This window comes from Lytechinus variegatus, chromosome 6 (assembly GCF_018143015.1).
Source record: "Lytechinus variegatus isolate NC3 chromosome 6, Lvar_3.0, whole genome shotgun sequence".
In the NCBI taxonomy this organism is placed as follows: domain Eukaryota; kingdom Metazoa; phylum Echinodermata; class Echinoidea; order Temnopleuroida; family Toxopneustidae; genus Lytechinus; species Lytechinus variegatus.
Window position 1 is genome coordinate 35,321,550 of NC_054745.1, and position 15,859 is coordinate 35,337,408.

The following is a 15,859-nucleotide window of genomic DNA, read 5'->3' on the forward strand; positions in this document are numbered from 1 at the left end:
CCCCGGCTCACGGGCTTTTTACAGGAACCGGGGGAAATTTTCTGGAACCAGGGGCAATTTAAAAAATATGTATATAACAGTGAACCACACCGCAAATTTGTTTATAGGAAGCGCAGTTCCTGCATTTTTTTAATTAGTACATGAATAGCATATGCTAAGTATTAGGCTTATTCAAACAATTAAGAAATCAGATTTAAATGTTTAAGTGTTTTGACACCCTCACTCCACATCCCCTTTACAACCACACACACATGGGCTTATTTATTTTCCGTCTTTAATGAACCATGATCAATGAACCCCCCAAAAAAATTAAATAAATGAATAAAATAAAAATTAAAAAAGATAGAGAGAGATGGAAAAATAGAGAATTCAGATCAAATAATAAATTTAGAAAAAAAAAATTTAAGTTTTTTTTATGGTTTAAATAACAGGAGTGGGTGAGTGTTTGTGTGTGATTGTGGCAGTCAGGTGCACTTGGATTGCATATAAATTATGTTAAAGAAATTAAGAAACGAAATCAATAAATAACTCAGTCTATTCAAATTCCAGCACATAGCCACAGGCTATGTACATGTACTGTAAGTTCACGTACCCAAGGGGGCCGGAAGCGGGGGGGCAGGGGGGGGCACTTGCCCCCCCAAAGAAAATTTTGGGGGGGCAAAACGAGATTTTGCCCCCCCAATGTGCCCCCCTAAAAGTAGAAAAATGATATTATTTAAGGACAAAAGTAAACGATGAAGGCACTTTTCTGCCTAAGAATTGTCATTTCTTTTGTCAAAAATGAAAAAAAATTCGCCCCTGACGGGGCAATTACACAGCATAGTAAGCCTTGCGTCTTTTGACGAACATGTCCCTCTGTGAAACATACTTTTGATAAGCCCCTTTTCCATCTTGTGATAAACCCCCATTCCACAGAGAACAAGACCGCTGAAAGACCTTTGAAAGACCATGAATTTTGGTTGATCTTTGATCTCTCAATGAATCTACAATGGTCTTTGAGGTCTTACACGAGTCCTGACCAATCTTTCAGTGGTCTTCGTGGTCTTCATGGGCTCCGAAACTTTTTGAAACGGTTCAAAACAGTCTTACAACGGTCTTACAGGAAAATTGTCTTTCAGTGGTCTTTCAGCAGTCTTTCAGCGGTCTTTCGATGAACTTTCAAAGGTCTTCATAGTCTTTCATTGATCTTTCAGCAGTCTCTCAAGATTTTTGCGGAGATCACTGTAAGACTCATGAGAGATCATTGAAAGACCATTGAAAGACCAGGCAAAGTCCATGGAAAGAATTCTGAAAGATCACTTATTGCATAAAAAATCTCTGAAAGACCATTGAAAGATCTCGAGAGGACTAGTCTAAGACCAGTACGACAAGAAATATCCAACAGTCTTTCAGAGTTCTTTGAGGGGTCTTTCTGAGCCATTCCACAGAGACGACAAATTTCATTGATCTTGAAGACCGCTGTAAGACCTCACCAATTTTAAGTCTTTCAGTGGTCTTTCAATGGTCTCCGTTCTGTGGAATGGGGGCCTATTAGTATTAATGAATACATTTCAGACTAAAACCGAATGGCAAATTTGCATGCTGGCTGTGTCGGCTAACAAACGCGCGGTCGCCCAGAAACGCTCAGACCGGGGTGGTGTTTCATCAATATTTTCGTCCGACAAGTTGTAAGATCTGACAACTTTCCTGTATTCTGATTGGTTGAGAAGCATTGTTACCATAGTAACTGTCGGATAAAACGTCCTACAAGTCCTTTCATGAAACGCTCCCCGGACCTGGGGAGTGTTTCATCAACATTTTCATCCGACAAGTTGTCAGATCTGACATCTTTCTCTGATGTTGATTGGCTGAGAGGTACTGTTACTATGGTAACTGTCGGATGAAATGGGACTTTTCGGATAAAACGTCCGACAAGTCCTTTCATGAAACGCCCCCCCCCCCCGATATATCACCAACGCGCGTGAACGCTAGTTACTCGAGCAACATATGGAATCTGAAAATAGCTGTAAAACCGAAAAGTTTAAAGAGTTATAGAGGATTGAGTAGTTGCTTATTGGATAAATGAGAAGATGCTAGCTTGATTCGGCGAATGGAGTGCAGAGCAGGAGTACTCATCTATCAACTAATCAAGCCTCTTCTTCAACCTTTTCTGGTTTACTGTCTTTATCAGGACTACGCTCATTTGAACAAAACATTACTCGACTATCAACTGTCTACTTCCTCCTATCAATTTCACTTCTTCCTCTATCCACTTTTTTTTCTCGAAAACTCCACATGGTGTACCGTCAACCACATCCGCTGTTGGAATGTAATTGTTTTCTTCTAAATAATGTTACATAATGTACATTATGAACTGCCGTAGTTTGTTAGTTCATGATTATTTACCAATGAATATTTCCAGGAATTTGATATTCATCATTTCCTAGTTATGTTCACATTTCCCCACAAAATATGTAAAGAAAAAAATGATTTTGAAGGGGTCATCCAAAAGTGCTTCCCAGCCATACAAAACATTCCAAAGGAAACACATATATAAATCGAGTAATGTTTTAAATTTTCAGAAAAGTTTTAAATTGTTAGACAATAATTAAGCAGGTCATATTTCTTTTTCCTCCAGTTACAAAATATGAAACGTTTTGCCTATGTATGGATAATCAGGGACTCTCTCCAATGCTGAGGTCAGAAATGATTTAAATAGAATGGGTATTTAAGCGCTTATCGTCGTCTGCCACGTCAGAACAGCCGCCATTTTGAATTTAAAAAGACATTCATTAGAATGTATTTTGTTTCTGTTGTTACGCTTCTTCTGCTTAATACACTCCTTGAAACTTATGATAATTGTGCTCTCTCGCGTCGTCCGTGTATGTAAATGTACATAAATAAATATTTCTGAAAGGATATTGCATGAAAAATGTAATTTCTGGTATTTTGAGTCAATATAAGCGTATTACGTAATTTAATTGATCAGACACGAAAACCACATTCCGAATTAAGCGATCGTTTTGCGCGTAGATTTCATAGGTTCTCATAAACTCTGAGTATAGTCTTTCGTAGTGAATTCTATGTTTAATTCTCAAGAAATTTATTTTTGAATTCTCTTAGAAACGTAACTTTTAAACTCCATTTTTACACAAAGTCCTTACCGGGGGGGGGGGGGGTCCCACGCCCTCTCCCGCTCGATCGCTTCGGTATCTCACGCTGTCAAAAATATTGTGCTTCGGGATTTTGCCCCCCCCCAAAAAAAAACTGAAAGTGTTCCGGCGCGCCTGCACGTACCTTGAGTTTTTTCACAAGTTATTTGAAAACGCAGATCTCCACAGAAAATGCCTTTCATTCTGGGAGAGTCTGAATTTGGTGAAAATGTATTCATTAATAACTTAAATATTCATCACAATGAAGAAATCATAAAGTTTTTTGACAGTTTTCAAAAATTAACATGAAATCTAAACTCTATCTCAAACGGAAAATCACCATCACTTAGGCCATTACTGATAGAATTCTCACCCAGAGCTCTGGCAGACAACATGAGCTCAAAACTGGCTTGCTAACACCACACTCAACTGCACGCGGCGTCCTCCTTTTTTTTTAGATGGAGCCTTGTTTGATTATTTATTGTCTGATATTTACCCCTCTCCAGGAAAGAAATTAAAAAGCTACAATTCACAACTATAAACTAAGTTATTTTGGATTATTAAGGCTCCGTTTTGACAAGCAAGGTCGGCGACTGTGAGGATAAAAGACTTGCACATCGTATGTGCTGTGAACAGGATTTATCTCCTGTGCAATTCGAATTACTATATCACAGAATTGTGATATCCCAACTGGAAATGTGTGCATTAGAAATTGCACATGGTGAAGTATGGAAAACCGCTACCGGAAGAACGCGCGCACATGTATTTCAGGAGAAAAAAAGACGGACATAGCTCACTTTATATGGTACAGAAAAAAAGACGCACTGGGCAATTTTAAACTGTGTTTATCGTTAATTGAAAGTTATTTCATTTTGGCTATTACAGATATTTAAATTACATGTATGATATGGCTTCACTGCTCACTCATGGCGGGCGCAATTACCTGGAAAATATTTGCGCCCGGTCGTCAAAATTTTGATGATTTTGGGGCTTCATGGGCGCAATTGATGGCGTTATGAGCGCGAATTTGCGCTCAGCGCCCGCTTATTTCAAGGCTTGGTTTCGAGACAATTACTAGGGAAATAAAATTTTTCCGCGGGCAAATCACATCTTTTGAAGAAGGGACTACCTTGATTGATAAGTAAAATATGTTAAATTTCGACTGATGAAATATCATGACCAATCTCATAAGTAAGACTGTGTTAAAAACTTGTTAGAAAAAATCCTCAAAGTTATGCAACTGGTGCACGAGTTATCTCGTTCTTCGGGTGGAATGGGCCAAGTTAATTTAACATCCAGTTTTGATAAATTTATGAGTGTCTAGCTGTTCGTTAAATTTCTATTTTTTAGTGCATCTCGACTTTTTGTTAGGATGGACCTGTCCTTTAAAACCCCACCCCCAAATGCATAATTTAAGATAATACTTTTAAATGATATTCGAGTTTGTTTTGCGTTTTTATTAAAGCTTTCAAGTGAAAGCTACATACATTTAATATAAACTGTTACCTTATATTTTGAGCATTCAATACTTGTTCTGCTAGAAACTGAGGGCGCTGTTTCCGTATAACAGAGAGCAATTTGTGTTGCCGAAATTTCTCTTCTTTCGTAAACGAATAAGAAAAGTTATTCTTTCAGGTACTAGTAAGTCTCGTTGCATGTGAATCTGTGATTATTATGAACTGACTTTTGTGCAATATTGGACTATGGCTGTTGGTGTATGTTCAAGTTTCATGAAACTCTGGATGTTTTTCATTTGTGTTGTTACCACGTATACCTCTTTGCAGTGTGTTAAACCGAAGAGTATTATCTTCTCAAACGACTTTCAACCTGGAAGAAGATCGTTTGGTCAAACTGAGGATAAAATGACCACTCTAATCGAGCAACGGACAATAGACTTACCTCGGCGCCTCACGTAATCAGTGAATGATCTTTATAGGTTACGTAACAAACAAAAGGTGCTGTTGCATCACAAACGAAGTTGGTTGCTAAGCAGTACGGGATTACGAGAACTCGAGGATGCAGAGGGGGCTCTCGTAAACTGCAAAAAATACCCGTTCGCGTAAATTATCGAAACGATGGACTAAGAGATCCCTCCCGAAAGAGATCATCTATTAAAATCGATCGAACTTGATATCCATCTCACCCTTACATGTGACAAAGAAAGAGAAGAAACATGAAAAATACGATTTCCCCCATATTTTCATGTCTAATATCAGGTCTCTATCGAACAAGTTTGACGAATTTGAAACTTTGATTCAAATAAACAAACTGGAAGTGTGCGCCATTACCGAGACATGGTTCACAGCGGATACAGCAAACTCTTTCAATGTGGATGGATTCTTACATTTCTCAAAATGCCGTACTAATCGCAAAGGAGGGGGTGTCTCTTTGTACATTAGTGACGACATGCAGCCGAGAACTGTTTCCATACCCGTCCGGAAGACTTGGAGGTTGTGTGGTGTAAAATCTGCCCTTTTCGGCTTCCATGGTGTATCTCGCTGCTGTATATTCACCTCCCAACAATGACAAAGTTGACATCTCATCATCCAGATGCCGGTTTTGCTATCATTAACCAATTTAAACCGACTTAATACGGATGTGATCTGCTCCAACACGAGTCTTGTCCAGGTTGTTAATTCACCAACGAGGGATGAAGCTATACTCGACAAGATACTGACGAATATGACGAAGTTCTACGATTCACCAGTGATTGCCTCACCTGTTGGCATGAGTGACCATAATTCTACTATTTGGACACCATCGTCAACTAGTGAATATAGGTCAAACAAAATGTCCACACGTGTTGTCAGACCGATGCGTGACTCCGATCTGACATTTTTCGGTCAGTGGATATCGTCGAATGACTGGTCAAGTGTTACAGACGCCTTGACAACATCAGGAAAATGTGAGGCCTTTTATTCATCTCTCTTTTCAGCCATGGATGCTTACAGGCCCTCAAAGATGGTAAAGATTCATGTCAGGGATAAACCTTTGGTTACACCAGAGATAAAATCCCTCATAACAAGACGTCAGCACCTTTTTGCTAGTGGCCCGGAGAAAGACTGGGAAGCCTGCAGAAACAGAGTTATAAGATCCATCAAAGCAGCAAAGGGTCGTTTCTACCATGATCGTATTGCCCAACTTAAGACCGATGACCCTGCTTCTTGGTATAGGCATATCAAGGTCATGACCTCCCAACAAAAGTCCAGTCAAATAATTCAAGCTCCATTGATTATTCAGCTGGAAAACTGTAAAGGTAGCTAACGCCAACAAAAGGCACTTTTCTCAAGTTGCTGCTGATATTCCTGAACTGGATCTTTCGAAAATACCAACCTTCCTCCCATCACAAACGGCGCCCCCTGTTGTCCAACCGTGGGAAGTGTATCGTGAACTTAAACATATCAAACCAGGAAAGTCGTCAGGTCCAGATGGCATTCCTGCCAGATTGATCAAGATGTTTGCCTGTGAACTCAGTTCTCCATTATGTAGCATACTGAACAGTTCGTATATGGAGGGTGTAGTGCCTACTAGATGGAAACAGGCAATAGTAGTGCCAGTTCCTAAAGAACAACCTGCCAGAATCGACAAGCTGAGACCCATAGCTCTCACCGACCACTTCGCGAAGGTTGCAGAATTGTTCATCACGAAGTGGCTAATGACTGATATATCACCAGTCCTTGATGTGAAACAGTTTGAAAGTAGGCCGGGTAGACCAACAACCCACTGTCTTATTGACATTTTGAACTTCCTAGCCAAACATACCGATAAGTTATCAACTTCTGTTACACTAGTCACATGACCGAGTACACATTCTATTGTCATTTCGAAGCTTATGGATCTCTGTTGTCGTCCATGTATCATCCTTTGGATCATAGACTTCCTCACTGGTCGTACCCAGTGCGTCCGCTACCAAGGTGTCATGTCAGACATTACTCCTATGAGCGCAGGTGTACCACAAGGTACACGGCTTGGCCCGGTGCTCTTCCTAGTTCTTATCAACGATGCTCTAGCATCATCCAAAATGGAGTTCTGGAAATATGTAGATGATATGACACTAGGTGAAGTGAAAACGAGGGTGAAGCCAGTGTGGTACAAGACACTCTTGATGAGCTAAATGTATGGTGTAATACAAATAAAATGAACTTGAATGCCAGTAAATGCCAAGTGATGAGAGTGTACTTTTGGAAAAATCCACTCCCACCACTGGTTGTTGAAATAGGAAACCAGACCCCTGAACGATGTAAATATGATGAAAATATTTGGTATCCTTATCCAATCAGACCTGTAATGGAATGACCACATTAGTTCAATGATAGCTAAGGCAGGCTAACAGTCGAATTTAAATGTTGGGGCAGCTCAGACCTTTTGAACTCCAACAAGGTGATCTACTGACCATTTATTATGGTTACGTGAGGCCTTTGGTGGAGTATGCCGTGCCAATTTGGCACCGAGACCTGACTACCCAACAGCGAGCACAAATCGAAAGAATGCAGAAACGATCTTCCTAATCATTCTCGGCCCACTGTACATCACCTATGACAATGCCCTACAAATCACAAACCTGAAATCACTCGAATAAAGACGACGGGACTGGTGTATCAAATTTGCCAAGTCCCTACAAAACTCACCCACCTTCATATCCTGGTTGCCTAATCCTAGACTTAACACAAAATCACTCCGAAAAATTGCTCCCTACGATCAGATTAAATACATAAAAACACAAAGGTATAAACTTAGTCCAATCCCATATGGTTTATGGTTTATGAAGAAAAAAATTCAATCTGTAAAGAACAAACAATTGAACCGGAAATTAGACATATTTTGTCTAAATTAAATCACACTTTGAATTGTACTTTATCAAAATAAATGATGAACCTGAATGAAACATCAAACCATGTCTCTTTGTGTGATTATTGACTTTTGCCAGCTCTATCTTAACTTGAAAAAAAAACATAAAATTATCAGTAGTAATCATAATTATCTTCATGAAATATCTGCATTATTTTCCTAGCAAATATTCAAGAAAAAGCTACACCAGTAATCCTTTTGATGTTTGTACTGGAAAATAAATATCCAGGAAAATACAATAAATTCAACTTGAATTTAAGTATAAAAATTTCACTTGACAAATTGTAAATCCTACTCAAAACAACTCTTTAAAAGTTTGCTTAAATTCTTTTGACTAACCACATTAAATTGCTTTGGTCTAGTTTGATTCATAATACACTCAATTATTTCATAAATCTGAAATGCTTGTATAATATCTCTGTCAATAATATTCCATAGATATACTGTATAAGCTTTTATAACCCTGGACATTGCTACTCATTGCTTTATATGACAGTGCAAATTTAGTGTGCTAACTTCAGTTCTGGTTTCATGTCCCAAATCTACGTAGCTTACATAGGCCTATCCCTCTTTCTATGCAAAGAAACTAATGTTATTTCTTAAATAATTATCATCAAAATAATTTCTCAACTCAATTATTTCTTTCCGTTCTCCTTGTCATTGACAAGTATAACACAATTAATTTTATACCCTTTTTCATACAAGTCTTGTCGCGTTCTGTTATCTATACAGCGACCTCACAATATGCAAAATTTATGCAAATGAACATTTAACCACGTGAACCTGAAGGTTTTCTTCACTTTCATTTTTACATTTTAGATAATTGGTTCAGAAAACCTTTTAAAACAATACCTAAGCACACTTACTTCTTTGGCAGGAACTACGAACTTTGTTTACATAATACTATTTGGACAAGCTTCATCCTAGCCGGAATCTGCTACTTTTCGGAGAAATTTCAGGCCCTCGGTCGAAACTTGTTGCTCGATGTTTTATGACATGTTTCGAAGCTGACATTTTAGACCAAAACCGATTTTTTGCAACAAATAAATAGTTTCGATCATCGAAACATCCTCCCGCCCCACCGGATGAGGAGACTTTTTGAAAACTTGAAATTTCTCAAACAAATATCTATCACATGACATGCAAATGAATAAATACATGTATAACATATCAATAATTTTCAATGAATTGAGCTCAAATGAAAGTTCAGTCTCAAAGTCTTTAATTTAGTCACTATAACCTTCTGTTGGGTAGATAACCGCTAGTTTTGTAATGGGTCTACGATACTCTCCGGAAACAGTTTTTAGCTTCACATTTCGAACTTTACCATCAGGTCCCGGATAAACCTGAATGATTCTTGCTATAGTCCACTTTCCACGGATTGCATTGCTCTCTGCAGTCATTACAACGTCACCAACTCTAACATTCCTTCGATCTGTGTTCCACTTTCTACATGGTACTAACAGTGGTAGGACGTTTTGAGACCACTGCTTCCAAAAAGAATCCACTATTAGCTGAACAAATTCTACGCGATCGCGAGGATTCTTGGTTTGCTTAAATAGACCTTGTGGGACATTTCTAGAAGACCTGCCTAACAACATATCATTTGGACACAAATAATTTCCATCATCTGGGTCATTGCATTTCCGTCCTATCGGTCTCTCATTCATAAGGTTAGCTACTTCAAGAAAGCATGTATACAACTCAAATGGTGTGAGCACTTGCTCACCAATTGCTTTCTTGATTGATATTTTGGCACTTTTAACAAGAGATTCAGCGCACCCATTTTGGTGGGCTGCATTAGGGGTGATGAACTTCCACTGTATCCCCTTATCTGCACAGAAATCTTTGAGCTCATCTTCACTCCATCCCGATATCATCTCGCGAAGTTCGCGTTGAGCTCCCACAAATTGCGTTCCATTGTCGCTAAGGATCTGAGCTGGTCGTCCCCTCACTGATAAGAATCTCCTTAGGACTTGGAGAAATTCCATTGTTGAACAGTCAGTTGCCATTTCCAGATGAACGGCACGCGTATTTAGACATGTAAAGATTACACCATAATGCTTGGCCCTCTTATTACGACCAACCTTTACTTGAAAGGGGCCAAAATAGTCACAGGAGGTGTAATGAAATGGTGGAGTGTGAGGTGCGACACGATTACTAGGTAAATCAGCCATCTTCTGGGTCTCACGCTTGCATTCTGTTGACCTGCATTTAACACAACGATGCTTGACGGTTTTTGCCAAACGATGTCCTTGTAAGATCCAAAACTTGCGTCTCGCCTTGGCGGTTGTCGTCTCAACACCTGGGTGTCCAATCTCATGAACGTGACGTGTGAAAAGTAGAGCTATGTGATGGGAACCTGGGAGTAGAGCTGGATGTCTAGATTCATATGATGTCACTAAGTTCTCAACTCTTCCTCCTACTCTGATTACTCCTTCGTTATCAATGAAAGGAGTAAGGGTTCTGAACTCTCCTCTCTCAAATCTGCTTTTCAGACCCTTTTGCGCTTCCTTTGTCCAATATAGCTCAGCTTTCTCCAACTCTGCTGGGGCTAATGTCACATCAGCTTCTGGCATGGATTCTTTATTGAGCTTTGACTTGAGAATCCGTACAAATCTGAGAACGTAGGCAGTCACTCTGACTAACTTTCGCCAACTTGAGAAATGTTCGGATTCGATGGGGGCAATTGATGTGCTGTTGACAACTAACACTGTCTGATTAATCTTTCGTCTCTCTAGATTCTCAAGACTCTGGTCGATATTCACCTTGTCTACTGGCCACTCTGTTTCGTCGAGATGCAGGAATCTAGGACCGCACTTCCATTCTTTCATAAGGTCGTTTACTGCGATTCCTCTTGACACTTTGTCTGCTGTGTTATCTTCACCAGGTATATGTTTCCAGCTTGAGGGGTCAGTGAGAGTCTGAATCTCCCCTATTCTGCTTGACACAAAAGGCTTATATATCCTGGCCGAAGACTTGATCCACTGTAGAGTTATCATGCTGTCCGTGAAGAACATTACTTTCTCAACTTCTAATCTCATCTCTTCAGTGATCGACTTGTACAGTCTGGCAGCTAACACGGCAGCCTGTAGCTCCAATCTGGGTATTGTCAATGTCTTTAATGGTGCTACCTTTGACTTGGATGCAACAAAGCGAGTCTCGAACTTGCCAACTCCGGTTTGCCACCTTAGATACGCACATGCACCATAAGCATTTTCTGATGCATCAGAGAAAATGCACAACACTCGTTAACCTTGAGCTTCAGGAGGTGTTAGACATCTTTCGAGAGATACTTCATTCAATCCTTTCATTTCCTCGAACAGAAGCCTCCAGTCCGCATCTTCTTCTTCAGTAAGAGGATCGTCCCAGTTGTAGCCTCTTTGCCACAATTTCTGCATCCCTATCTTGGCTCTTACAATCACTGGGGCAGCAAATCCTAGGGGGTCATATATGTGGGCGATTTGACCTAGGATTTTTCTCTTGGTTAATCTTTTTTGACTCTCTCCATCTAATCTTGAATTCAGTACACTGTCTCTCAGCTTTACTTTGTAAGAGAAGGTGTCATTTTCTCTGTCCCAAACTACTCCTAGGACCTTCTCCTCAGCTATGTCATCTAGTAATTTCATCTTTCCTTGGGTGAGGTCTCCCACATCAGATTCATTGGAAATCCACCCTTTGACTTTGAAGCCTCCGTCATTTAACACTTCATCTATCTCTGCACTTAGTTTCCTGGCTTCATCTACAGTCTGTACAGAGTCGCATATGTCATCCATATACACATTCCTTTTCAAAACAGAAGCAGCATGAGGATGTGTACACTCTCCTTGTTCTGCTGTAAGCTTCAGAGCAATCTGGGCGATTGCAGGGGCTGGTTTGTCACCGAAAGTGACAACCTTCATCATGTAGACATCAGGTTCTCTGTTTCCATCCATGTCTCTCCATAAGAACCTATGGACATGTTGATCTCTCTCAGGGATTGACACACGATGGTACATCTTGGAGATATCCCCACACAAGGCCACTTCATTTTCCCTGAATCTCAAGAGCACTCCGACCATACTGTTCAAGAGATCTGGACCTTTCATCCAGTATTCATTTAACCGATGACCTTGGTAAGATGCAGAAGAATTAAAAACAATTCTGATAGGGGTGCTCTTTTTTTCTGGTCTTACAACAGCATGATGTTTTATGTAATGAACTGGTCCTTCATACTTCTCGATGTCTGCTGCTGTGAGTTTCTTAGCAAACCCCATTTCTTCCAGTTCATGGATTTGCTTGTTGTACGCTTCCGCGTGCTCTGGGTTTCTATATAGTCTTTTTTCAGTTGACTCAAGGATTTTCACTGCTTGACTCTTATTATCTGGGAGTTCATTAGGATCCCTTTGCCATGGATAGCCAATTTCCCACTGCTTTCCTTTCTTCTGTGAAGAAGCTCTGATGATCTCTTCCTCTTTCTGTTCATCAATGGTCAATTTAGTCTCTTGGCACTGACAACTTACACCTTGAGATTCCTTTCGCCAAAACTCTGACAAGTCTGGACTCTGAACTGCTACATGAAGGACATGGACACATGTGGTTCGCTTCTCTGTGCCACCAAAGATCACCCATCCTAATGGAGTCTTTCTTGCTATGAAGTTACCTCTCTTCTTTAGTTTACCACCTACTATGTATTTTGGATGATCTATTCCAATCAAGATCTCCACTGGCCCACTATCTCTGTTCAGGTTAGGGATATGAAATTGATCTGCGAGGTCTTTCAGACTAACAGCTTCTTCCTCTGTTATTGAAGGGACGCCGACAACTTCAATAATCTGGTGTTTCTTGGTTGTGTTTGCTTCTCTAATCGGCACTCTATATCTGAAAGTTTCCAACTCTTCTTCAACGTCGCCAAGCTTTTTTGATTGTGATGCTCGTTTTGGTGCCTTTCAACTGGAGTCTCTCGGGAAGTGAATTTTTGATCAAACTAACTTGTGAGCCGCTATCTAACAGGACGTTTGCTCTAGTATCACTGTCAACGTCTATGGATAAGATTGGCAGCAACGATGCTCCGACTGTAGTCGCAACGTTTATGTCATTTTTACCGCTCTCATTTTCCATCTGTTGACTGGCTTCAAAGTGCAACAAAGGATGGTGATAGTAAGTGCACCCTTGCTCTGAACATTTCTGCCTTCTCCTAAAGTTTGTCATGTAGTGGTTTTTCCCTGCTTTCTTTAGGCAGCTAAAGCAGCATCTATTCTCCTTGAAGAATTTCAGTCTTTCTGGGGCAGCCATAGAGATTATACGCTTACACTGATCTACCCAGTGCTCATCAGTCTTGCAATGCCAGCAGCGATGTTGTCTCTGAGCTCTGTCTCGTGGCTGCTCTTCATGGTATCTATCACTATGGTCTGGTTTGCTCTTTTCTTTGTATGACAAATGATGAACATTTGCTGACTTTCCTTCACTTTGCATCTGTGATCTCAATGGTGCTGACGCTCTCATCCTAGCTTTCATTTCCAGGTTCAGCCATGTCAACAAAGTTTCAAAGCTTGCAGCTTGCTTCTCTGATTCTTGGTATCTAAACCTATTCCTTTCTATCAACAGCGCACATTTTTTCTCTCTATGGTTGCTAACATGTGACTGTTGTCCATGTCACCCTTCTTTCCTACTAGCTTAAGGATGTTATAGCTTCTTCTAACAAGGTTGACAAACTCACAAAATTTGTTGTCTTCGTTCTCTTTCAGTGGTTTGAATTTGCTCAGGTCGTTGATTATTGTATCTGCAACAATTCTAGCATCTCCATACATGGAATCTAATAGATCCCAGGCAGCATCATAATCCTGACCTATGCCTTGGATTAAGTCGTGTGCACGGCCAACGAGACAGCTTCTCAGGATTGTCATTGCATCACGTTTTCCATAACGCGAATCAACCATGTGAACGAAGTCTGACTTGAATATCTCATAGTCCCGAACATCTCCAGCAAACTTGGGTAACTTCGGCTTCTCCACCTTAAAATTGCATCTAGCATCTGACATACCTGGATAAGTGTCTGGGTTCTGCAGTGGAGGGGAATACAACATTGCCGATTCTGGAGGTATAGGAGACCCTCCCTGCATTGGCGGCATCTCTAACTGTGGTAGTACTTGTTCTGTTGGCGTCTTGACTCCTGAGCTGGTTTGAGAACAGTAATCTGTAACCTCTATCTGCAGTTTCAGGAATTCTTTCTGGCAATCATTCATCCACTGTTCCTCTATCTCAAACTCAGCATCATCATCAATAGTCATAGTAAAGTTCTCATGGGCTTCTTGTAGGTCTCCATATGCTTGCTCAAACTTGCTGTATGCAGACTGAATTTCTGGCACTTCTCTGTTATTGTTAAGCAAGATCTGAAGACCGTTACTGTGCCTGGTAAGCCTGGCCTTCGCTCCCCTTCTCTTGAGTTTCAGCGACTTCTTGTCCTCCGCCATCGTAGTAACAACTCAGCGAAGTTCCACCAGAAATTGAATAGTATGGTTTATGGTTTATGAAGAAAAATCAATCTGTAAAGAACAAACAATTGAACCGGAAATTAGACATATTTTGTCTAAATTAAATCACACTTTGAATTGTACTTTATCAAAATAAATGATGAACCTGAATGAAACATCAAACCATGTCTCTTTGTGTGCTCTATCTTAAATTGAAAAAAAAACATAAAATTATCAGTAGTAATCATAATTATCTTCATGAAATATCTGCATTATTTTCCTAGCAAATATTCAAGAAAAAGCTACACCAGTAATCCTTTTGATGTTTGTACTGGAAAATAAATATCCAGGAAAATACAATAAATTCAACTTGAATTTAAGTATAAAAATTTCACTTGACAAATTGTAAATCCTACTCAAAACAACTCTTTAAAAGTTTGCTTAAATTCCTTTGACTAACCACATTAAATTGCTTTGGTCTAGTTTGATTCATAATACACTCAATTATTTCATAAATCTGAAATGCTTGTATAATATCTCTGTCAATAATATTCCATAGATATATAAGCTTTCATAACCCTGGACATTGCTACTCATTGCTTTATCTAACAATGCAAATTTAGTGTGCTAACTTCAGTTCTGGTTTCATGTCCCAAATCTACGTAGCTTACATAGGCCTATCCCTCTTTCTATGCAAAGAAAATAATGTTATTTCTTAAATAATTATCATCAAAATAATTTCTCAACTCAATTATTTCTTTCCGTTCTCCTCGTCATTGACAAGTATAACACAATTAATTGTATACCCTTTTTTCATACAAGCCTTGTCGCGTTCTGTTATCTATACAGCGACCTCACAATATGCAAAATTTATGCAAATGAACATTTAACCACGTGAACCTGAAGGTTTTCTTCACTTTCATTTTTACATTTTAGATAATTGGTTCAGAAAACCTTTTAAAACAATACCTAAGCACACTTACTTCTTTGGCAGGAACTACGAACTTTGTTTACATAATACTATTTGGACAAGCTTCATCCTAGCCGGAATCTGCTACTTTTCGGAGAAATTTCAGGCCCTCGGTCGAAACTTGTTGCTCGATGATTTATGACATGTTTCGAAGCTGAAATTTTAGGCCCAAACCGATTTTTACCTATAAACATATATTATGGTATCTGCAACAAATAAATAGTTTCGATCATCGAAACACCATATCTAATTAGCTTATTGGATGAATCCTAGATAAAAAAGACAATCTGTTTGTTATGATCTGTATTATGACCTCTTCCTATTTTTTTTCTCCTCTCTCTCTCTCTTTCTTCCTTTTCTATCTCACCCTCCATCTCTTTATCTCTTCCTCTCTCTCTCTCTCTTTCCCTCCTCCATCATTCTCTCCAAATCTTTCTCTATCTTCACCATGCAATGTG

At 39.6% G+C, this 15,859-nt stretch overlaps 2 protein-coding genes across 2 annotated transcripts; both read right to left on the reverse strand.

The window, feature by feature from the left end:
* Positions 1–9,205: 9,205 nt before the first annotated feature.
* Positions 9,206–11,023, reverse strand: LOC121417764. Its single transcript, XM_041611497.1, has one exon. It carries the CDS (start codon positions 11,021–11,023, stop codon positions 9,206–9,208), a length of 1,818 nt encoding a protein of 605 aa, XP_041467431.1.
* Positions 11,024–11,230: 207 nt separating this feature from the next.
* Positions 11,231–13,463, reverse strand: LOC121417765. The gene is made up of 2 exons (XM_041611498.1): positions 13,064–13,463; positions 11,231–12,759 (listed from the first exon to the last, which is right to left on the reverse strand). The coding sequence occupies exons 1-2, from the start codon at positions 13,461–13,463 to the stop codon at positions 11,231–11,233; spliced, it is 1,929 nt and encodes a 642-aa protein (XP_041467432.1).
* Between the last annotated feature and the right edge of the window lie 2,396 nt (positions 13,464–15,859).

Excerpts from the sequence above, each read along its gene's own strand:
- LOC121417764 (XM_041611497.1), bottom strand. The coding sequence starts at position 11,023 with ATGAGATTAGAAGTTGAGAAAGTAATGTTCTTCACGGACAGCATGATA.
- LOC121417765 (XM_041611498.1), bottom strand. The coding sequence starts at position 13,463 with ATGAGAGCGTCAGCACCATTGAGATCACAGATGCAAAGTGAAGGAAAG. Across the intron at positions 12,760-13,063 it reads ACAGATGGAAAATGAGAGCG|AGGAAGAAGCTGTTAGTCTG; the intron begins GTAAAAATGACA and ends CTTCAATAACAG.